Source organism: Mesoplodon densirostris, chromosome 2 (genome assembly GCF_025265405.1).
Source record: "Mesoplodon densirostris isolate mMesDen1 chromosome 2, mMesDen1 primary haplotype, whole genome shotgun sequence".
Lineage (NCBI taxonomy): Eukaryota > Metazoa > Chordata > Mammalia > Artiodactyla > Ziphiidae > Mesoplodon > Mesoplodon densirostris.
The window spans coordinates 1,336,823-1,360,272 of NC_082662.1; the positions used below are offsets into that span (position 1 = coordinate 1,336,823).

General features: G+C 65.3%; 2 protein-coding genes across 3 annotated transcripts; both read right to left on the reverse strand.

Moving 5' to 3' along the window:
* Positions 1 to 2,259: 2,259 nt before the first annotated feature.
* On the reverse strand, positions 2,260 to 18,535 carry PANK4 (pantothenate kinase 4 (inactive)). Of its 2 annotated transcripts, XM_060088832.1 has the most exons (19): positions 18,394 to 18,535; positions 14,665 to 14,747; positions 14,157 to 14,374; positions 13,510 to 13,693; positions 13,062 to 13,154; positions 12,539 to 12,692; positions 12,274 to 12,455; positions 11,498 to 11,579; positions 10,712 to 10,812; positions 8,200 to 8,355; positions 7,126 to 7,238; positions 6,757 to 6,844; positions 5,687 to 5,838; positions 4,871 to 4,926; positions 4,667 to 4,716; positions 4,111 to 4,215; positions 3,658 to 3,758; positions 3,486 to 3,554; positions 2,260 to 2,798 (listed from the first exon to the last, which is right to left on the reverse strand). In XM_060088832.1, the coding sequence occupies exons 1-19, from the start codon at positions 18,515 to 18,517 to the stop codon at positions 2,585 to 2,587; spliced, it is 2,325 nt and encodes a 774-aa protein (XP_059944815.1). In that variant the 5' UTR covers positions 18,518 to 18,535; the 3' UTR covers positions 2,260 to 2,584. The 2 variants fall into 2 exon arrangements, with proteins under 2 accessions (XP_059944815.1, XP_059944814.1); XM_060088831.1 differs by lacking the exons at positions 14,665 to 14,747; positions 18,394 to 18,535 and having other exon boundaries at positions 14,157 to 14,658.
* Positions 18,536 to 21,205: 2,670 nt separating this feature from the next.
* On the reverse strand, positions 21,206 to 21,892 carry HES5 (hes family bHLH transcription factor 5). The gene is made up of 3 exons (XM_060079342.1): positions 21,839 to 21,892; positions 21,598 to 21,763; positions 21,206 to 21,480 (listed from the first exon to the last, which is right to left on the reverse strand). The coding sequence occupies exons 1-3, from the start codon at positions 21,890 to 21,892 to the stop codon at positions 21,206 to 21,208; spliced, it is 495 nt and encodes a 164-aa protein (XP_059935325.1).
* Positions 21,893 to 23,450: the final 1,558 nt, after the last annotated feature.

A 23,450-nucleotide genomic window follows, 5' to 3' on the forward strand; every position in this document is an offset into this window, starting at 1 on the left:
CGGGGGGCTGACTGCTCTCCCCACCCGGGCACCTGGCCTGCACAGAAGCCAGCTGAGGTGTCAGAGGCCACCCCAAGGGTGGCCTCTCTCGGTACAACAGGCAGGGGCTGGGGGCAGCCCACCCACGGCTCAGTTCGGGGAGGCCTCGGGCCCCGCACCAGGATCAGCCCTATGGTCCGGGGTCGGAGGCCCTGGGGACGGTGGGCGCCGGGCAAGGCGTCTGAAAGGCTGGGTGTTGGTGGGCGCCAGGCGCTCTGTGGGGGGCTGTCTCTTGCTGTGTCCCTTGTAGGCCCCAGGGACCCACGCCGGCCGCTTGCCCAAACTCAACAAAGGCCTGGGGGATGGGCAGTTGTGCCGGTGCCACTTTCCTCCCAGGACCTGTCAGGCCCCTCGGAACCGGGAAGGCCCTCCTCCTTCCTCTGGTTGGGAGAGCTCAGCCTGGGGGAGCTGTGGCCCAACCCCAGAAGGGAGGGGTCCCCAAGGCAGGGCGTCTGGGCTCCTAGAATCTTGGGGGCAGTGAAGGGGAGATGGGGGGCAGGGAGGGACACAGCCTGGGGCAATCTGCCAGGGCTCACAAGATATGGGGGAGGGCGGTCAGCCCTTCTCCAGCCCCATGTGGGCACTGCGTCTTGTTCCGTTACCTCCCAGGGGCTGCCCTCAGCTGCTGGGAGGCCCAGAGACTTTCTGTCCCAGCTGAGAAAGGGACAGGGCATCGCAAGAGGGGTACCTGAGGGCAGGGCAGGTGCTCAGAGCCCTGGTGCCCTACTCACTGTGGGGCCACCGCAGGCTCCCCCCGCCTGTCCAGCGGCACTCAGGGGAGGGCCAGGGCCTGACAGGAGGGAGGCCCAGCGACGCATCATGACACAGGCTGAGCTGGGCGCTGATTGGACCTCTGGAGTCCTCCTGGGTGTCTGTGCAAGGCATGCCGTGCACAGGGAGCCCCAGACCAGCTAGGATGATGCTGCTCCACCACCAGGGACGGGAGGACAGAGGGTGGCCTGGGCAGAAGAGGGGCCAGGCCAGGCCTCAGAGGCGAGACCACAGGAAGCCGAGCCGTGCCTGGGTGCAGGCTGGGGGGTAGTGAGGGGCTGTGCTGGGGTCAAGGCGGGTGAGCCTTCCCGGAAAGGGGATCACAGGGACCACCCACTGGACAGGCCTGGCCTGTGCCCTCTAGACGGCCGTGCCCCCTGCTCCCCCTGGTGGCTGCTCACAGGACGGCCAGGGCCCTCTCTGCCGACAGAGCAAGTGCTTTTGAGTTCCGTCCATCCAGGAGTGGGGGGCAGCACGTGGGTCACCCAGGGGGGCTGCTGTGGTGCAGGACGGGCTGAGCACCCTCTGAGGTTCAGTGCAGGTCCCAGACCGCTGAGCTCAGTCTCCCGAAAGGGGGTGCAGGGCCCCGGTTTCCCTGGCCCAGCAGGGCAAGTGTGAGGGGGGTCTTGGGCAAAGAGGGCGGGGCTCAGGTCCCTGCAGGGGCAGCCCCGCCGGCCTTCCTCATCCCACCCGTCCTCACGTTGCTGGGTGCTCCAGCAGTGAGGGACCTGGGTGCTGGGCAGTGGGGCTTCCTCAGTGCACAGGGCCCGGGGCCACGGCAGCAGGGCCCCCGCACAACTCTTGGTTCCTGAGACCCATGGCACACACAGGTGGCCTCGCAGCTCTGTGGCCAGTTCCCCTGCCGCGATGTGGCATCTGAGGCTCAGGTCTGCACCCCGAGGGACGGGTCCAGCGGGGGAGGAGCCCCCGCCATCTCGCAGCACCTCCAGCGCCGGGCCCAGTGAGCCCCCCACCCGCCTGCCGTTAGGCAGGGCTCTGGGCATGGGCTCAAGGCCGTGGCGACAGAAACCACGTGGTCTGAGGTGCTCCGAGCAGGAGAGTGGACCAGCCACCAAGTCCCTGAAAGTCTTCGAGGGCCCTCGAAGCCCGTGGCCTCCTCTCAGGAGCTCTTGAGTCAGGAGTGCTGCTCAAAGCCTGTTTGTCCTTCCCGTGTGCAGCGGGCCCAGGCGGGGCAGGGGCGCAGGGGGAGGCCTTCTCCAGACACACACGCTGGGGAGTGATGCTGGAGGCCACGTGACAGGGCAGGGGCCATGGCCCACGGGCCAAGGTGGGCCTAAGAGCGCTAGAGATCACCTAGGGAGAGACCCCACTGCTGGGCTCCCTGGGGGAGGGGTGGGCAGGGCCCCCCAGGGGTCTGCCCACCCTCACACCGAACAGCAAAGGCAGAGACGCTCTGTTCTCACTCTGGAAACTATTTGCTGTGCCCTGACCTCAGCGTCCTGTCAGAGGCGTATACGTATATATTTATATTTATATATATATATATATGTATATATATATAAAAGATTATTTAACAGTTAAATATATTCCAATAAGAACGTCTCACGGGACAGAAGTCGTGTCTCCCCACCACGAACACGTCAGCACTGAAGAAACGCCGAGCCCGAGGCCGCAGGCGCCGAGCCCACACCCGGGTGCAGCCGGCTCCCTCACAGAAGCACAATATAAATATTCGGATTTGAACGCGGGTCCCTGTTGCAGTCGAGACACGTTCCTGACGCGGCGGGCGGAGCAGCCCGGCGGCGGGGGCGCCTCACTCGGCCGGGACCTCGTACTTGAAGATGACGCTGAAGAGCCGGCCCCCCAGCCGCTCGGCCAGCCACGCGTTCTTGATGACGGCCAGCTTGAGGGTCTCGCAGCGCAGGGCCGCGTGGTAGTTGGTGTGCACGGCGCGGCCCATGCCCTCGATGACCACCAGGTCGGCGCCGCGCTCCCGCACCAGCACGGCCAGCCCCTTGTCCAGGCGGCTTCGGGGAGGAAGGGGGCAGTGAGGAGGGTGCAGGCGGGGGGCCCGGCACCCTGCACTGAGCTGCACCCGGGGCAGACGCCACACCCTGCCTCCCGCCAAGGGTGGCGACGGGCGGGAACGCCGGAGACCCCCGACCCTCGGCCCCCCCAACTACGTGGGCCCTGGGTCCAGCCTGCTCCCCGGACAGCCAGCCCGGCAGCTGCCCTCCCGTGGCCCGGGGCCCAGGGTCTCGGGGACCCCTGGCAGCTGCGCTCCTGTTACTACAAGGAAGCCGGTTCTGAAAACTAGGCCTTGATGATACTTTTGTATTTTGAACTTTAAAGAACCTGAGTCCTTCCTACAGCTTTTTACTGTCCCTCCTTGTTGGTTAACAGCGGACCTGGAAGGGGATTAAGTCAACACTGGAGAATCGGCACCGTAACAGACTGAGAGCCTAATGGTCCCAGAGCCCCGATGTGCCCTCCTTTACACGGGCCGCTCCAGGTTCTAGAAGCCCCAGGGTGGAAAGCACTACGGTGATGAACTGATTATCCAGGGATAATCATCCAAGGTGGGGACACAGCCCCCCTGCTTCTTCCTCCCAGGGTCCCGAGCCCAGAATGCCTGGACCCCACCCGGGGCTGCGGCTGGCAGAGCTGACTTCTGCAGGGGACCAGGGGGACCCGGGGGCAGAGGGGCCACATACCTGAGGTCGAGACACGGGGAGCTGGAGCCAGTCTGCATGAGCAGCAGCCTCCCTTCTCTGAGCGCCAAGCTGCCGAGCACAGGGGTGGTCACCCGTGAGGCGGCGCCCTGGGAAGCTGCCCCGCCACGCCCCCACCGCGCCGCGCCGGACCCCAGCCTCCCGCCCAGCTTACTGGACGACGGGGTCCATGGCCGCGATGCGCTCAGCCACGATGAGGGACTCGCTGTAGGTCACGTCGTTCAAGGCGGGGCCCGAGTTGCACGCCAGGATGACCTGCGACAGGACGCCGGGCTCTTTAGGGGCCTCGGCCGCCGGCAGTGCCTGGGCTCGCCCGCCCACCCTCCCGCCCCCCACCCACCCACCTGGGGCTGTTGGCGGAGGAGCACGGCCTCCGGCCACCTCTCACGGCTGGGCCGGCTCTCGGGGAAGGACGGGAGACGGCCCCAGGGCCCCGCGGTCAGGCCGACCTAAGCCCCAGGACGCGACCGGCTGGGTCTCCTCCTCCGCTCCTGCCGTGCCCCCGCCCACTCGGCACCTACCTGCACACGGAGGGGCCCGGGGCGACGCCAACCCCACCGAGCACAGGAGCTGGGCAAGGGACCCGCCACGCGGCCTCCACACTCACCTCCGTCCCTCTAGAGAGAAGCTCCCTGACAAAGGGGAAGACTCCCAAAATGACGTCTACTCCACTGTTATCTGCGAAAATTAAGGCACATTTGTGAGGGGGCCCCTGTAAGACAAAACCAGGACGTTCAGTTGGGAACAGGCGCGTCCAAGCGATCCAGACACCTCCACGCTCCGCGCCCCGCGGCCGGGCGATCCAGACACCTCCATGCTCCGCGCCCCGCGGCCGGGTGAGGGCTGCTGGGCCCTCTGGGCACTGGGGGCACAGGGGCAGCCCCGGCCTCTTCCAGAACTGCTAGCCCGAAGGACCTCTGACCTGAGGCCAGTGACCTCATCACTGTCCCGCCGAAGTCAGGCTTGGAGCGGGGAAGCCAGCTCGTACTTGTAGCTCGGGGCGGGGGGCTGAGGGGGACACTCCTGGGGGGCCCTCGGTGCACTGCGCGGGCCTGCTCCCCACCCCAGGCAGCTCTGTGCCTGTCGCCCGCGCCATTTCCCCGCCCATGAACCCCGCCCGGGCCCCTAGGGCACAGGACAGAGGCGGGGACAGCTCCATGTACCTTCAGTCTCTGAAGCCACTTGCTGTAGGAGTCCACGAGCCACGGCCGCTCTGTGGGACACAGGGACGCGGTCACCCGCCTGCCGGCCTCTCCGGGGAGCCGGTCCTCACCTCCCCCCAGCTCAGCGGGGACGCGCGGCCGCCTCGCTCCGTCCCCCCACCGGCCCGAGTCCTGGCACTGGAGGAGAGCCCGGGGCGCCCCTACCTTGCAGCTTCCTCTTCGCCTCCTCAAACCCAAACTGGGGGTCAGATTCAAGGACGCTGCACAGGGGACGAGAAAATAGAGTCACCCAAGCCCCGGACCTCGGCCTCCGTCGCTCCTGTGGGCCACGAAGTCCCTCCCGAGCTGGACGAGTGCACTGTCACCCGTCACTGCTGTCGCGTCAGCTCGAGGACGGGGCAGGTGGCACGGGGAAGCCCCCGGGGAGCACTGGCCACCAGCCTCGCCCCAACGTGCCGCCCAAGGGGCAGCCAGTGCCGAGGGCAGGGAGGGGGCGGCGGCTGTCCTGGGTGCCCGGGTCCGAAAGCGCACGTTGGGTGATCCAGCAAGGCCCCTGCACGGGAGCCCCGGGGAAGGCACCAGACGGCGGGTCCCGGGGAGACGCGTGCCCACCACTGAACTTCACGAGGCACCTGTGCACTCCAACACCCAGCACCGTCTAAGCCCACCCACACAGTCACTGTGACACGGAGTTTCACACTGACGACACCCACACCTGCAGCCCTCCATGTGCCTGCTCTTGCGTGCGGGCAGGGAGGCTGGGTCCCAGCACCTGTCCCGTCCGTTCCCGAGGCCACACGTGCCCAGCAAGCCCCGAGCAGCACCCCATCTCCCGAGAACGCCCGGTGCCCCCACCGACACCTCCTCGAGGGCCAAGCTGGGCCGGCTGAGGCTGGGACTGCCGGAGCCACGAGTGGCCCAGGCGTCAGTTTGGGCCCAGGGGCTGTGGCTCTAAGGCCGAGCTGGAAGGAGGAGGGGAGGGGACGGGCCTGCGGGGCTGTGAGGACAGCGGGCACCTACTCAGAGACGGCCTTCGCTCCCCAGTCGAAGACGTTGCCGGCCAGGAGCCCTCGCACCAGGGCCAGCTGCCTCTCCTCCCAGCCCAGGGCGTCCAGAGAGTGGATCACCCTCTGGAAACACTTTAATGCCACGCCGTTGTCTTTCTGCTTCACCTGCGGGGAGACGCGCATGAAGACGTGGTCTGCCCTCCCCCAGGCCCCTGGCAGAGCAGGGAGAGGAGGGCGCCGTGCCGGCACGCTGCGGAGAACGTCACCGACAGTGCGCCTGCTCCAGGGGACAGAAGACTCCCACGTGACGTCACTGCAGGAGGCTGAACGAACCCAGATGGCGTCAGGTTAAACGCAGCGCTGACTCGGAACAGCGCGGGCTGAGAGCAAGTGCGGGCGGCACGCTGATATCGGAGCAGGTTTGAGGTGTGCACTGAGGGTGGAGGCTCAGGTGTGACTGCGCCGTGGCCGAGCGCGGAGGACCCAAACCCCCACGGGTGCCCACTGCCCTGACCATGAGATCCTCAGCACCCAGACCCACCGTCCCCAGACACTCCTGTGCGAGGGCAGGGAGGAGGTGGCAGGGAGCTGAGGTCGGCTGGCTCTGGACCCCGCCCACGGCTCCAGGGCACGCGGCTTCCTGGTCAAAGAGCCCAGGGAGGCACCTCCAGGCCACCAGCCAGGCCCTGGATGGCTCGTGGCCAGGACGGACATCCTCAGGCACCAACTCTTGAGTTTCCAGGCTGAGCTCAGGAGGCCAGGAAGAGGCGAGAGGGCCTCAGTGCCACATGCCTCCCACCCTCACCGACGGCTGGTTAGAGCCCCCAGGACACGCTGCTGACGAGGTCACAGTGGTGCCGGCATCGGTCCACAGCTGTTCAGCCGGTGCTGCCGACCGAGGGGACACGGCCCAGCGCTCCTGGGAGATGGACTCTCACCAGGGCGGCTCCAGGATGCAGCCTGTCGCCAGCGCCGGGGGTCAGGGCTGCCAGCACACCCGCTCGCTGGACAGGATGGGACTGACGCCCCGTCCCCCACGGCCCCCTACAAGCATGTGCCCACCCACCAGAAGGGGGTGCTCACCTTGGAGTAGGGGTCCGGGAAGTTGAACTCATTCAAACAGTGCTCCCTCGTGTCCAGGAGGCTGCGCACGGTCAGGGTCCCGTAAGCGCTGAAGACAGAGCCAGGTGGAGGGCGGCTGAGGGGCCTGGACGGCTGGCTGCGCCGCCCATCGCCCCCTCCACCCCCAGGGGCGTCCTCGCGGCACCCAGGTGCCAATAGGAGAAGCCCAGGAGGCCAGCGGGGTGCTGAGTGTCCCTGAGTGTGTGCCAGGGGAGGGGCGCAGAGCTTCCTGGGAAACTTCGAGGGACTCGGCCCTCGGGTGCGAGTGCGCGTCCCCATAGAGGCCGCCTCTCGGGGCTCTGGCCCAGGGCAAGCAGGTGGGCCACTCACAAGGGCTGGTGCCGCAGCGTCTGCAGCTTGTTCCAGTACTTCTGGCGGAACTTCTCGGCCCTCTCGGCTGCATCCACGGAGCCTGGCTGGCTCGCCACAGCGCGTTTCACGACCTACCAAGAACGGGGCAGCCAGCAGTGCTCAGGGCAGCCCCCAGCCCGTGGATGGCAGGCATTGGTGGCAGCCACTGGGGGCTTCCCTTGCCAGGTGGGAACGGGGTTGCCGCCAGCCCTGACCCAAAGCTCATATCCGTGTCCTCTGATACCAGCCCCAGGGCCCCACTGCACACCAGCTCCTGCTCTGCTGAGGGGACTGGTGGTTATGGACCATCCTCCAAGTCTGTGCAGAGTCCAGAGCAGGGTGGGACCCCTCGCTCTGAAGACAGACCCCATGGGCCTCTCTGAGGGGTGTCGTGGAGGAATGGGTGTTCCCAAGAGGCTCCCGTGGCCTTGACCCTCCTGAGCCCGGAGCCGGAGGCCAGCCACCGCTGCCCCTGAGCCCTGTGCGAACTGCTTGCTTTTTTTTTTTTTTTTTTTTTTTTTTTTTTTTTTGCGGTACGCGGGCCTCTCACCGCTGTGGCCTCTCCCGCCGCGGAGCACAGGCTCCGGACGCGCAGGCCCAGCGGCCATGGCTCACAGGCCCAGCTGCTCCGCGGCACGTGGGATCCTCCCAGACCGGGGTACGAACCCGTGTCCCCTGCATCAGCAGGCGGACTCCCAACCACTGTGCCACCAGGGAAGCCCGAACTGCTTGCTTTTTAAAGAAACAAGGTAGCCGGGAAAGCCACTTGCGAGCTGGTGAGGACGCACCTCGCTGACACCACGTCCCAACAAACTACTCGGTCAGGCTCCCACCTGGGAACTATGAATCACACCCTAAATAAAAAGCTCCTGGAAACCCCCGCTCTCCTCGTTCCCGCCTCTCACTGCCCTTGGGAACCTGAGACAGTCAGAGATGGCCAGGACCCCCAAGGCCCACAGCCAAATCCCTGGACGGACGGGTGTCTTCTTCCTGGGGGTGTCCAGCCCCGCCCCCAGCCCTCATCCCAACCTCACCCCCACCCCAGGCCCTCACCCCGTCCAGGGCCTCCTCAAAGCAGGTGAGCCAGTACTTTCGGGCCAGCGCGTCGTCCGTGAGGTCGACCGTGTCAGGCACGTAGGAGGACGGGTCCAGAAGGAGAGGCAGGTTGACGAGTGGCCTCTCCAGACGGTCCATTTCCAGCAAGTCGAACTGGGAGGACGAGAAGCAGGTGGGCATGTCAGCCGTGTCCTTCCTGAAAGACCAAAACCCCCTCCTACAGGTCTGGGAACCGGCTTCTCCTCACGAAGGGAAGCTGCCATGCGCGGCTCGTGGAGAGCCCGGCTTCTCCCCGGCCCTGGGCCCTGCCCGCCGCTCATGGCCTCTCTCAGCCCGGGCGAGCCCTCCACTTGTCCGGGGGCCCGAGCCCGACGCCCCGACCCTGGGTCCGCTCACGACCCCCGCCTTCCCGCCGCGCCTCGTGCTCTGAACCACGCACACCGACCGCCTTTCTGGTCCTCCCGCCCTGCCCGCCGGGCTCTGTCCTGCAGCTCCTGCCCAGGGTTGGTTCCTAGGCGGGGACACACCGCCCCTTCCCCCACACCCCGCATCCAGACCCACTGCCCCTGCCACGCTCAGCAAGGCCGGAATGCTCGATGCCCACGCCAGGGTCTTTCAAACGAAGGGTCCTGTGTGCCTGGCCCCGTCCTCGGATGAGAACTGAGTCAGGCAGCTGCTCCAGGGACGTGACAAGCAAGTGAGCTCAGGGCTAGTCCTCCAGGCACCCCTCCTGTCCCCCACCCTCCAGGGAGCTGCCCACCTGGGACTTGGCCCTGTGTTGCTGACTCGCCCACTAGCAGGGTGAGGGGGCAGGTGTGCTAGGACCAGGGATGGTCTGGATGACAAGATCCACCCCACGAGGGAGAGATGGGCTTTGGGGACGCGCCATGTGACCGCACGTTTAGCAGGGAAGGAGCTGGCGTGTTTCCAGGGGGGTCAAAGGCGGCAATGGCTGCCTCCTGCCCGGCCGGCCTGCAGGGGCTGCCCTGCCCTCCGATGAGTGGGAGCTCAGACCTGAGCTCGGCCTGGCCTTGGCTGTGGACACCCAGAGAAACGGCCTGGTCCCCTGCCCCTGGGGATCCCCACGCCCACTCGCAAGGCCACCCCAGCACGACAGGCGCGTGGGGTGCCCAAACTGTCATGGAGAGGGGCCGTGTTGCACGTCAGCACTGGCTGAAAGGCTTCTGGCCCGCCCACCCGTTTCATTTTGCCATCTGTGTGGCTGGCATCCACGTCGCCCTTGACAAGTCAGAGACGTTAAGGCCTTTCTCTGCACACCCGTCACGGTGGGCCTGGGCCTTGCCAACCCTGCCCCTGGCACCTGCCTTTGGGAAGGGCCCAGCTACCCCCACACAGCTGGCTGCAAAGGATGCGGTGCGGAGCTGTGGGAACTAGGGGTGCCACATGCGGGGGACTCTGCCCAGGAAGTGAAAGGTGGATGAGGCACATTCTTGCCATGTTTACACCGATTTACAAGAGAATCTCCAACTACGACTGAAAAGCAACTTTCCCTCCAAACGGCCAGCAACCTGCCCTGAAGGTGGCGTCCCAACCTGTGTGCCCAGGCCAGGCCAGGCCAGGCCAGGCAGCTGCAGGCCTCGGCCTGTCCTCCAGCCCCGCGTGCGATTCTGATAAACCACTCCCTGGGTTATCAGGGACGTGATGTCAGTAAGACGGCAATGGGCTTCCCTGGTGGCGCAGTGGTTGAGAGGCTGCCTGCCAATGCAGGGGACATGGGTTCGTCCGGGAAGATCCCACATGCCATGGAGCGGCCGGGCCCATGAGCCATGGCCGATGAGCCTGTGCGTCCGGAGCCTGTGCTCCGCAACAGGAGAGGCCACAACAGTGAGAGGCCCGCAAACCGCAAACCAAATAAAAAAATAAAAATAAGACGGCAACAGCTCGTCCAGCGATGATCTGGGCCAGGACGGGGCCATGGCAGTACCATCTCGTCCCAGCTGGGAGACCCTCTCCACACCGGCTCGGCTGGCCGGCGGAGCCCCCATCCAGACATGGTGGGCCTCACCCCAAGGGGCGACTAAGGAAAGGGTGGAATCGCCTGAGGAAATTCGCAGACTCTGCAGGCTCGGTACTGACTTGAAACCATCATGCAAAAACATGGTCTAAGAGAAGGGGCCCAGGCTGGTGCCTGCGACCCACGGTTTTAACCCGATCCTGCTGTGAACGGTCCCAGAGCCCTAGGAGAGACCCCCTGTGCTCCCGGAACTTTATATCCTCCCTGCAAACACGGCGGGGACCGCGTGGCCCCGGGCGCTCTGGCTGAACACCCGAAGAACGTGAGACACTACAGGAGGAACGAGAACAGCCAGCTGCAGGCTGCAAATGTCTCTCTTTGGCCCCGGAGTCTGCGGTTCACGACCGGCCTGCACCAGGAGGAGGCGCCTTCGAGCCCGGCCACGGCAGCACGGGGGCTCTCCTCGGGGACCACCAGGAGGCCCTAGCTGAGGCAGCGCACGTGGGACCCAGCACCACCCGAGCCCGTACTCACGGTGCCACTCCTCGCCCGCTGCGTCGGGCAGAGCTCGGGCGATGAGCTCATGAGCCCGGAGCTGCCGGCGTAGTTCTCTTCCCAGCTGTACTGGTTCGGGTCTGCGGGACAAGAGACCCGGCGTCAACAGAGGGGCGAGCGGCTCGGCAAACCTTGGGCGGCCGGACTGCCTCTGGGAGGACCAGCTGCCGAAGGCCTCCCTGGCGCCAGGCGAGCCGGGGGCGTCGTTCTGTTGTGTTATTTCTTACTGGCACGGAGACCTCTCAAGCTGAGCAGTAGCTTCCGAAAGGTACCGTGGTTTATCTCAATTAAGAAGCTGGACTTAGGGATGCGGTGAAGGTCTGCCTGGGCTGCTCTGATTGGCGCTGACCCCCAAGCAGTCTGCCCTGTGCTTCCTCGGGCAGAATCACGCCTGCGATTCCCTCACGTGTCCTTCAAAGAGGACAGACCGGATGCGCACCTGAAGCGACAGCGGGGCAGACGGCCGGGCGGCGCCGGAGGGCCGAGGCTTTCGGAGGGGAGGCCATGTGCGCGGCCCCTGCACGGTGCCCCGTCGCTCACAAGGACCCAGGGGTTGATTACGTGGCACCCACGCGAGTCGGTGTCCACTGGCCCCTCAGGAGAACCACAGCCAAGGCTCCTGCCACTGCCGGGGAGGCCCACGAAGACACCATGTCCACCCACAGCCCTCGACCATCGCTTAGCACGAGCAGCCCCTCCAGTCACTCCCCAAGGCTCCCCCCCGCCTCCGAGGCCGCAGCCCAACACAGGCCGCGCTGTACTCACTGTCTTGCTCGGCTCCTTTAAGAAACGCTCCTATGGCGCCCAGGTAGCCTTCGTGCCTCAAGAACAGCGCCTGGACCTCCCCCTGCCACGGAGACGCCCCTGAAGCGCCACTCAGCCCAAGGCTGCAAGTCCACCTGACACAGGTGGCCTCCCTCCCAACTCGGCACTTGTCCATGGGGCTGTACGCACACGCGGAATTCAAGAGCCCATCGTTTAGAGCAGCAGTCGCCAGCCTTTCTGGCACCAGGGACCGGTTTCACGGAAGACAACTTTTCCATGGATGGGGGTGGCGTGGGGGTGGGGGTGGGGGGGCGTGATGGTTCGGGCGGTAATGCGGGCGATGGGGAGCGGCCTGCTTCCTAACAGGCTGCAGACAGGTGCCGGTCCGCAGCCCGGGGCATGGGGAGCTCCGGGTCAGAGGGTGAGTAACTTCTTCCACAAAATGGACACCCACCCAGTTCCCCACGCTTGCTGGGGGCCACACCCCCCCCCCCCACGCCATGACCGACACCTAGAAGCTCACCTGGAGCTCGCGGACAGTGGGAGGTAGTCCCTAGACCCCACCCCCGGCAACACGCCAAACTCAGGGACGGCCACGGCGCCCCAAGCGCAGGATGCCCGGAGCCAGTGGGTGGGAAGGGGCTGGGGACAGGGGCTTGGGGGTGCTCAGCGGGGTCCCGCCTTGCTCCTGTCCCCTCTCAAGCCTGTGAGTCTGGAGACACGGTCGGCCCGGGCCAGGGGCGGGCAGAGCAGAGGAAGGACGCGGCGGCCGTTACCTTGGAGAAGAAGTTGATGCTGTAGGTGATGGTGCGCATGGTGACGGGGTGGCCGCGGATGAAGAAGCCGCCGAAGTACACCCGGTCCAAGCAGTGGAGCTTGGCGTACAGGCAGGCGAGCTGCCCGATGTCGTTGCTGATCATGTGTAGCAGGCTCTTGGCCATGTCCTCCCTGGAGAACTCTGGGGGCAGAAGCAGCAGCTGGGCAAGCGGCCGGGTGGGCGCCTCGCGCCTCCGGGGGTGAGAGCGGGTGCGAGGCTGGTACCTGTGTCCGCGGTGGCCGACTTCCCGAAGCTGCTTGCAATGAGGTTGCCGCTCAGCCCCAGGGTCTGGTGGGCCCCTCCGTAGATGTCCTGCACCAGCATGTCCACGTTCGTGTGCTGGCCTCGGGAAGCCAGATGCAGCAGCTCGTCAAACTTCTGTGGAGACAGAGCAGACGGGAGCACCTGAGGAGCCGCAAACTGGCAGAAGCCCACAGCCCTGGACGGGCCCACGGAAGGGGGCCAGCCACCGCGCTGGGTAGGGAAGGCCCTCTCCTGTCACGGCCCAGAGGTGGGGGGAGACGGGCAGCCTCTGTGGACCACCTAGCTGGGTGACACTCTGGCCACTCGGACGCCCGTCCTTCAGAGACGCAGGAAGCAGAACGAGGTACACGGAAGAGCCACCTTCGCAACAACCCCAGCCAAGCATGAGCCTCCGAGCCCACAGCCACCAACCCTCTCCCAAGGGGACCAGGAAACAGGCTGTCCCGTGGACCCAGGAGCATCCTCCTAGAGCCGCCCGAATACCTTAGTTTTGGTGAGCAGAGCCCCGAGCCCCCAGAAGGTGCCGCCCCCGATGGAGCTGCCGCCGACCCACTCGAACCTGTCCTCTGTCTCCACCTGCAGCGAGACGAGGGCAGGCGCATTAGCAAGGGGGCCCCCAGCCACTGCCCAGCAGGTCCCGGGGATGTGGTGGCTCAGGGCTATCCCCCGCCCTGGGTGGCGGCGCTCTTGAAGGCCGAGTCTGGGTGGGCTCGGCAGGTGCTCGTGCTGGAAGCAGGGGGCCCACCTCCCCGCGGACTGCCCGCGCCAGGCACTCCGCGTGCGGCCTCGCGCCCGTGAGCACCAGAGGCAGGCCTGGGTCTGTGCCCGCCTCCCCGTGCCCGCGTGCCTGTGCCTGGCATGGCTCCGATACGCAGCCAGTGCTCAACAAAGCGCTGCGGAGGCCCGTCCTCTCCCACGAGCCAGGCCCCACCTTCACGATAGAGACCCCAGAGCCGATGCTGACGAGGAGGTACGGGAAAACGCTGGGGTGGCTGGTCTGAAACCGGAACTCGGGGTTGGAGCCCTTCTGGTACACGAAGGCCTCGTGCGGGATGTTCTTCAGCACGAAGTTGCAGCCCTTGATCAGGCAGGTCATCACGTCCTCCTTGTCAACCCTGCCAGGGAGCAGCCCAGACACTGGCACTGGCACGGGCCACGGCACGAATGGCCCCTGCCTCCCCGCCCCCGCGGCAGGGCCGTAGCCCCGGGACCCTCCGTCCGGCAGGACGGCGAGCATCGCGGCACCGCGGGAGCGGGGCCGACTCGGTCTCGGGGCTCCGCTCCTTTCCTTTCAGCCCTCGCCTCTCCCCACCTACCATCTTCAGTCCCCCGAGCCTTCCTGAGTTTCGGCCACCTGAATCCCACTGCAGCCAGCCCAGAGCGTGGCCTCAGGCCCACGGCCACCCACCAGCCACCCGGAGCCTCACTGGGTCCTGAGGTCTTAGGAACCCCTAGAGCCGGGCGAACGGGCTGGTGCAGGAGAGGGGCCACTGCGGCCGCCACGTCAGGGCCCAGCCCCGTGAGCGGAGGCCAACCGGCCCCCACGCTCCCCCTCCCCGCCCCGAGGTCCCCACTCACTTCAGCTGCAGCTTCTCTTCGATGAGGTCTTTGAACTTGTATGCCCCGCCCCCGGTCGCCTGGATGACTTTGGTCTCGGTGTTGACCAGGTGGTCTTTGATGAAGTCCAGGCAGGCTTCTATGTAGGCGTTCTCGAACTTGACAAAGTGCAGCCTGGCGGTAACCTCCTCCTGGACGGAGATCTCATAGGGCGGCTCGTGGTCCTCCTGCTCTGTGTCCTGGGGGTGAGGTTGGGGAACCCGCGTGTGTGCACTGCCTCGGGGAGGGGACGACGCTGACACACAGCCCCTGAGCACCCTCAGCAGCGCCGACGATTTCTGCCTACCCTGAAGTCCGTGGGAGTCTTGATGGCGACGCAGGTGGGAGATTCGGGGCAGGGGGGCACGAGCAGGCGGGGGTGCTCTTGCCAGGGCTGGGGTGGAAGGGGAACTAAGCTGGGAGCATGGAGGGAGGGGCATCGGCACTAGAAGCTTCCAGGGCCTGCCCGGGGCCCTCCCAGGAGGCTCACCTTGTCTGAGTGGTCGAAGGACCGCACTTTGGCAACTTTGTGCTGCACGGTGGAGTAGTAGGCCAGCTTGGTCAGCGACCCGCCTACGGGGGAGACACAGATGCAGCAGATTCAGAAGTGGCTGGACGGGACCCGAGGCTGCCCTTGCACAGGCCCTCATCTGCCAGACCTGGGTCCTGCCCACAAGGAGTTTGGTGCTACTTGAACTTGAAAACCCTGCAGGGCCCCAAAGAGAGGAAGGGAATGAACTGCGAGACCTAAACACACTCTGCCTTCCTTGAGAAGCTCTGTTCCTCCTCAGGGCCCAGACTGAAACGGAGATTGTCCGTCTCTCCACCAGCACTGAGTCCTTGACGAGCAAGGAACCTGCTGTTTCTGGGTGACTCGGCGATCCTCAGTGGTTTAGGAAAATTCTGTTTCAAACTCTGATCTTGAGGATGAACCAAAGGAAAATGCTGACAAATCCACTGTTTTCACTGAAAAGCATACAACGGACGGTCCGTGGAGAGAGGTGGAGAAGGCAATGCGAGGACCCCTTCCCAGAGCGGACGGGCGGGGGAGGGGCTGTTTTCACCAGGAATGTGCAAGGGGCCGCAGAGCAGCAGCTGAGGCCCGGACTCACCAGGGAGGCCCTGCAGAGGGCGGTGGGGACTTGTTAACGCCCCTGGGAAGCCTGGACGCCCCTGGCTTGTGACCAGGGACAGAATATCAGGAAGCAGATGAGGCCTTTGGGCAAGTTAAAAAGATCCCCAGAACAGTCCTTCTGGAGGAGGAGTTCTGGCGAGCCCCGCTCCTGAGTCAGAGAGGAGGCGTCGGAGGCTACAGGTGATTCACGGCTGTGAAAGCCACGACCGGCAGAGAAGAGAGAGGCAGGAGGCTCAGCTCTGCAAAGTGACCTTGGAACAAACTGTGTTTCCTAGGAGGCCCGACAAAAATCAGGGGGAAACCCCTTGTCTTGAGAAGGCGGCTAAAATTATTAACAACTGTTGTTTTGTGACAAAACACTAAGGGAATATACCACAAACGCTCAAGTCAGAAACACAGATTTGGAAACACAGTATCCAAAGGCCAAAGCTCTTCCAGGTAAGAAAAATCAAACCCCAGCTTCCGAGACCAATCACACCTGTCCCATCGGAGCCGCCTGCCTGGCAGTGTGGACAGGGCCTCCTGGGACGTCCTGCGACCTGGCCTCGTTGGGCCATGTTTGGTCACTGATCACCGTCGTCCTGGGCTTGCTCTCATCCCCAGACCGTGAGCTTAAGACACTGAACTTGGCCTTAAGCCTCCTTATCCCTCCTCCCTGCCCCCAATCCCGGCCTAGCCCGGAGCATCTTTCACTGAAATGCCTGTTGCCCGATTCACCTCTGTGAATAAATCGTTTCCTAAAAAGACAGGCAACGCAAAGGGATGAAGACATCTTTTGAGAAGCTCATCAAAAGTTACCCAGGTCACAGAAATCCAATTCCAGACAGTGTGCTCTTCAAGTCAGCTATAAATCACAACCAAAACACACAGTGCTGGGGTTTGTGGGGGGCCGTGGGGGGTGAGCTGGGTTCTGTGCACCGCACACCATGCACCCCGAGTGGGGCAAAGCCCGGCACTGCCCAGACTTGTCTCCCACCCCAGCCAAGAGACAGCGGATGGGGCACGGGGCTGTGAGCAGAGCAGTGAGGTCAGTCTGAGCCAGGGTGAGTTCACAGAGCAGCACAGGGGGCGCCTGCGGGAGCCCACCTGCTCTCAGGGTCCCTTGCGATTAGAGTGAACGCCAACTTGGCCCGGGGCCGCACACGTCACACTTGATGAGGGCAGTGACCAGGCGGCCAGCACAGTCCCGTGCTCTCTGGTGGACGCCATGGGCTCTCCAGGCCACCCCACCCCATGCTCCACCCTGGGGCCCACAGCATCCTCGACTGATGGGAGGAACATGAGCCAAGACCCGCCAGTTTATCCAGAACCCTGGGGCCTGGTGCGGGGCTGTCCTTCCACTCCAGGCACCTCTGTGCACATCCCTGCCCTGTGGCCCCTGCTGCTTCACCCAAGGGACCCTCCCTCCGCCCAGCAGAAACCTGGAGTCAAGTCAGCTTCAAGTATGTGTTGACCCAAAGCGTCCCTGAGGCTTTTGAAGCAGGGACTCCACCAGCGGAGAGGGGTGCCCCATCACCCTGAGAGGCTTGAGAGGACTGAGAGGCTTGGGGAGGGGAGAGGAAACCGGAAACCTGCTTGTGAACCACACCGCTGACTTGCGGATTCCTGGCTGGAGGGCCCCTGCCCTGAGCCCTGACCTCCCCTCAGCTACACTAACAAAAGTCTGTCCTTGTGAATCCCCTGGCGGTCCAGTGGTTAGGATTCTGCGCTCTCACTGCTGGGGGCCCAGGTTCAATCCCTGGTCGGAGAACGAAGACCCCACAAACCTCGCAGGGTGGCCAAACCCAGCCCGCCCCCCCCAAAACACAGATGTCTGTCCTTAGTAGCAATACACGTGTCTTTTAAAGAACCAGACAGAGGACCCAGAGCCAGGGGGAAATTTCAGAGAGGAAATAAACACGGACACTGAAAATATGCCTTTGAGTGTCCTTCTGCTAAGTAACCCTGACAGGGCTTGCCCCTGGAGGACAGGCAGGCACTCCTTCCGCGCCGCAAGCTAGGGCCACGCAGAACGACCCAAGTAAGCCCTGTGGCCAGCCAATCGTCAGGGGCGCTTCAGAAACGTTAGGTGCCGACCCGTAGGAGCAGAGCCCCCAGGGTTAGGGCAGCAGCATCACGTGCGGAAGCTCCGAGCGCACGGCCACTGGACTGCCATCACATCAGGAGTGCACAGGGCTCCGAGGACAGCGTCAGGGCCCCGAGGGGCTGACTTGAGCCGCCAGGCAGCTCCTCCGCGCTCACCGTCTCTGGCCCAACGTCCAGCCGGGCACCGTTCAGGCGGGTCCCCTTCGGGGGGACGACCTCAGGCTCACAGCTGCCCTCGTCCGCCCTCTGCCTGGCTCCGCCCGGCCTCCGGCTTTGCAGGTGGGGGCTCAGGACGCTCCCCACTTTCCTGGACACCGCCTCTCCCCCAAGCCCGTGACTCCAGGGACCGCCCCCGCCCTCAAGGACAGGGGAGCGGGGCGGCCCAACCCCTCCGGGGAGAAGCGCAAGGTCCGTCCCTGCATTCACTGAGCGGCCACGGCGGGCCAGGCGCGCGGGGGTCCCGGGCCGGAGGTCATGGACCGGCCGCGGACCGCCCGGGTATCCGCGCCTCGGCGTCCACATCCGAGAAAGCGGTCAGCGGGAGGCGTCAAGGCATCGGAGAGGGAAGGAGGGACCCGCGGGGGGCGGGGCTCGGGGGTGCTTCCGACCTGAGGTCTGCGCCCAGGTCCTCCAAAGCCCCGGCCCCAGACATCCGGTCCCCGATCGCCGGCAGGCGGGGAGCTGCGCCGCCCGGCGGCCGACCCCCACCCCGGCTCCCGAGGCGGGATGCCAGAGGGGCAGCCAGGCCGCCTCTCCCGCGGGACTACGAGCCCCTGCATGCCCCGCTCCGGCCGCGCGGCACCTACCGGGAGCTGTAGTCCGGCTGCCGCGGCGAGCGGGCGCCGCCGGCTGCCCGCGGACTACAAGGCCCGACAGGCCGTGCGAGCCGACGGCCCGCGCCCCGCCCTTCGTCCTTGCCACCGCCCCGGCCCGCCGGCCTCGCTGCCCGCGCCCGCGCCCGCCCCCGCCGCCCCGCTCCCCGCGCCCGCCCGCGGCGACCTATGTCTATGGCGAAGCGCTTGGCGTTCTCCAGGTTGCGGAAGATCTCGTCGGGGGGCAGTGTGATGCTCTTGTCCAGGCTGTCCCCGCTGCTCCCGCTGCCGCTCGCTCCACACTCCGCCATTTTGAATGTGCTCGGCCAGCCTAATCAGCCATGGAGATATATGCGCATATATTTGACTGCTAAACGCCTCCCGCGCATAGATTATGCTAATGAGCACTCGGGCCGGCCCTCGCCCCTCCCGCCGTGGCGGCGGTGGCGGCTGGAGGGCCGACTCACGCAGGCGGGCTCGGGTGCCCCAGACCGGACCGCGAGGCCGCTCAACACAAAACCTCTGGGCTGTCGTCGTCTTTGTTGTTCCTTCACTGAGTTGGCCGGATGCTGACCTCAAATGATATGAGCTAGTGCAGAGGGGGCACCTGGGGTTTGGAGACCACCAGGGTAATCGGTTTCTTTAGTGACTGCGGTTGTGAGTCTGGCACCTGCACGTGAAGACGCTTGGGACCCACCAGCTTGGTTCCCTAGGAGTGCAGGACCGTGGGTGTTAAAAACCCTATGCAAACGGGGAGTTGGGGACCCTGCCCTCTAGAAGCCTTTCTCACCCCGCCTGGAGTAGGAGCTACCCTTGCAGTGAACGATGGTGAGATCCTCAGAAAGTGCAGGGGAAAGCTGGGCAGCCTTCCTGGAGGAGGCCATTTTCTGGCAAAAGAGGGAGTCTGTGGGAGTTTGCAGGGAACAAGCTGAGAAAGCTTCCATATGGTGTTGGGGACAGGCTTCCAGGGCTAGTCTCTGGGAAGGCGTGGAGGCTCTTCTTAAGGGGCGCGTACCCCTCAAAAGCAGTGGGCACTTTGCAAAAGAGCCCAGTGTTGGAAGCATGCCGAGGGCCTGCTGTGGCTTTGGCACCTGCCTCCTAGGTGACCCTGGGCCAGTTACTTTGAGTCTCTGGACCTCAGCCTTGGTCTGAGCATGCCACCAGCTGCCTGACCAGGTCAGCCTGACCAGGAGGTACACCCACGAGGACAGCGATTGCCCCCGCTAAGTTCAGTGATGTGCCTGCCGCACAAGCAATAAACGTGAGGGGTGTGAGAGGGGCTTCCCATCCCTTGCTCACCACTCCCAGGGCTCAGCAGGGACCCCAGAGGCCACTAGCACTACTGGCCTGGAAGGGGTGCTATGGACCTCCGCTGCAGAGTGGACAGAAAGGGATGGAAGGCAGAGCAAAGAGAGGTGCCAAGCAGGGAGGGCCAGTCTGGGTACCTCTGGGTCCCTGCAGACTCAACCAACACCCTGGGCCTGCCTAAAAATAGGTGCCCTTTCTGAGACCAGGGCCTGCCCTTGGCAGGTTCATTGCCAGCACTGCCTGTTTCAGCCTTGGTGAGCGGTCCACCTGCAGGAAGCCAGGGCAGCTGGCCACCTGTGGGCCAGCCGAGAAAGTTACCCCAGGAGCTTGTCCCAGGACAGGGCCGCCGGGCAGGGAGGACCGTGGAGGGGCAGACCCCTTCTGTGTGTTTGGCCCAGCTACACCCTTTTTGCTGCAGCAAGAGGTCTGCTGCAGGCTGTGGCTTTTGGGTTGCTCTCAGCTGGACAGAGCTGGACATTCCTGTCACTTCGCCACCACCCCCACCTGCAGGGAGCTATAGTGAGAGGTCTAGGGCGGGAACCCAGGTCCCCCGCCATGTCCCCTCCTACTACACACGGGGGACCTAATATGCTCCGTGAGGCCCTCTCCCTTCCAGCCTGCCTCTCCCCTGCTTCCCTGCCTCTCACTCACTTTCTCCCCGCAACCCCGTTTCCCCTGGCCTCCTGACCTGACCCCTCACCCCACATTTCCAGCTTCTGCTCCACCCCCCCACCCCCCCACCCCCCGCCACCGCCTGTCACCTCCGCTTCCTCCCTCCGGGCTTCTCCTCTGCCTGCCCTCCTCCCTCCCCTCTCTCTTCAGCAGGAGCCCAGCCCTTCTTCCTGTGTCCAGGGGGTCGCTGGCAAGGACACTGCCCACCCGTGGCTGCATACCACGATAGTGCCCACTCCCCGTCATCCCTGCAGACCCGCCTGCCCGGTGGCCACCAAGGACACGTGTAAGGCACAAGAGACAGACAGCGGAGGGGGCTGAACTAGTCGGATTTTATTAGAAGTCTTTAGAGCAGTCCCGTGGCTCCCACGTGACTGAGAGTTCAAATTCTGAGTACAAAGTTGTGCCCACGCACACCCACCCACACGGGAATCCTTTAAGGATCGTGGTGGAGACCCCCAGCCGCCCCACACAGCCCCGGTGTGAGCCCGGAACAGACAGCAAAGCATCCCCAGGGGCCTTGCGCCCACGGCTCTGCCCTGTCCTTCCACGCCCATCCAGGCTGACACTCTCGTTCCTACGAGGATACACCTTGAGTTCCGCCTTCACAAAAGGCAAATGTGCCCACGGCACGGCCTGCGCCAGGCCCACTGGCCTGGCAGCACCGGATCTGAAGAAAGCCCTCTACGCATGGGGCGCCGGCTGGCCGAGCCCCGCCGCCTACAAATATCATAGAACCCCGGCAGTGGGGACTTCCCAGAAGTCACTTGCTGAAATGCAAACACAGAGCAACCCCATGGGGTCAGACATTTGGCAGAAGATGGGCCCTAAATGACAAGGACACTGCACGCACATTCTCTGAGAATGACCCTCCTGCTGGCCCGCCAGCCTGGAGAGAGAGCCTTCCGGAGAAGGGGCCAGTCCAAGCCAGGGGCGGCACGGACGATGGGGAGGCCCTTCCCTCTGCCAGAGGAACGCGCTGGCCCTCTGGTCCTCCGGGCAGGGCGGCCGCCCGCGGGTCACCACGGCCGCCAGAGGCCGCAGGCGGGCTGGCGCGCAGAGGCGGCGGCGGCCTTGGCCGGGGCGGGCGCGGGCGCGGAGCCTGGCGCCTTGGGCTCCTTGGCGGGCGCGGCCGGCGCGGCCGGCGGGCGCTGGAAGTGGTAGAGCAGCTTCATCTGCGTGTCGCTGGCCGCGTGCAGCGTCAGGAACTGCACGGCCTCCTGCAGGCACCACGAGTAGCCCTCGCTGTAGTCCTGGTGCAGGCTCTTGGGGCCGGCGGCGGCGGCGGCGAAGGCTGCGGGGAGTCGGGGCGGCGGTGAGCGGGGCCGGGGAGCCCGGGGCGCGGGGCGGCGGGGAGCGGGGCGGGGCGGGGGTCGCGCGGGCCGGGGCTCCAGGGCGCCGGGCGGCTCACCTTTGCTGTGTTTCAGGTAGCTGACGGCCATCTCCAGGATGTCGGCCTTCTCCAGCTTGGAGTTGGGCTGGTGGCGCGCGAACTCCTGCTCCAGCAGCAGCTTCAGCTGCTCGATGCTGCTGTTGATGCGGTCGCGGCGCATCTTCTCCACCACCGGCTTCCGCAGCTGCGGGCGGGAGGAGGGGGCGTCAGCGGGGCCGCGCCAGCGCGGGGGCCGCAGGGGCCGCGGCCGCGCACTTACTCGGTTTTTCTCTTTGGGGCTGAGCAGCTCCACGGCCACGGTGCTGGGGGCCATGCCTGGCGCGGGGAGAGGCGAGGAGGCGAGGAAGCAGGGAGCGGAGCGGGCGCGTCCCGTGCTGGCGCGGGCCCCGGCCCCTATATAGGCGCGGGCGGCGGGCTGGCGCCTGGGGCCCGGGCGCCGCGGCCGTTCCCACACTCCGCGGCCAATGGCGGCGCGGGCCGCACAAAGGCGCCGGCCCATTAGCGCACGCTAAATTGCCTGTGAATTGGCGCGGGCACAATGGGCGCTCCCCGAGGAGCAGGTGGGCCGCGCGGCACAATGTCGGGGCTGTGGGAACGCGCTCGCCCTCATTAGCATCCCGGGGCCTGATGCTGGGAGCCCCGCGCCTCAATATGCTGCCTTTTCCCAGGCCGCGGGGACAAGGGTGGGGGCAGGAAGGAGCTGCGCCCCTCCCCTCCCCTTTCCTCCTTCCCCCTCTTCTCTCCCTTCTCCCCCCCTCCCCAGCGACTCCTCGCTGCTGGCTGGCAGAGGCCAGGAGCCCAGATAAGGGGAAGCTTTAGAATGCACAAGTGCGGGCAGCTTCCAGGAGGGTGGGCACCGTCCCTGACAGGCTAGGGGGACGGAGGAAGCCGCACTTTTCCTGAACAGACACAGTCACCTCCCTCTGCACAGGTGGAAGAGGGGCTCAGGCTCTCAGGATCAGTCCTACTGGCACATGTAGCAAGTCCCCAGGCTGTCACCTGGGACACGTGACTTCAGAGTTAGAAAATGGGCCGCCACGCCTCCCTGGCTGGGCTCTGGGTAGCTTCAGGGAGCCAGAGTACCCGAAACGCCCAGCATGGAGCCTGGCACCTAGGCGGTCCCCCCAGGAGCTGCATTCCCTCCTCCCTGGAGCAATTCAGCAGACTGTGGCATCTGGGGTGCTCTGAATCAGCAGGTGGCCTCCAGGGTCCCACCCCACCCCCATCTGGATGGGAGTCTGACCATGGCTGTCCATGGAGCACGGGAGGGCGCGTGGCTCCAGGCGTGCTCCGTACAGGTGTGTGGTCACTGCTCCTGCGTGACTCGGGGGAAGCCTCGGCTGCATGCTACCCTCTGCACTGCCTTAGGAGCACTTGTAGGGCTTGCTGTCCCTAGGCATTTTGCCAGTGGTGAGGAAGGGGATGCCAGGTGGCAGACATGAGGCTCCTGCCTGGAGCCCACACGAACGCTGTACCTGCTCAGACCCACTGGAGGAACCGCTGATCCCGGTACTTGGTCAGCCCAGCTGAGGGCCCGCCGCTGCTTGGGGGGCCACCAGCCCCACCCTGGGTCCCTAGGGGAGGGCTTGTTGGGAGCCCCCCTCCACCCAAAACAATCACTTTACTTTGATTCTCTGCAGCCAGGAATCCAGTTCTGCAGGGACTGCTGGGACTACCTTCTAGGGGCAAGGCGGGCCCCAGCAAAGTCCAAAGAGGAGGCAGGGCTTCAGCCCGGGGAGCCAGCGGCTGGCATCAGGGTGCGTTAGCCAGAGTCTAAATCCAGGAGCACAGTTCCCTGGACGGCAGCCATGTCTGAGTGCAGCTGGGAATTGCAGGGCCTTAACAAGGGTCTTGGCAGTGACTCACAGCTA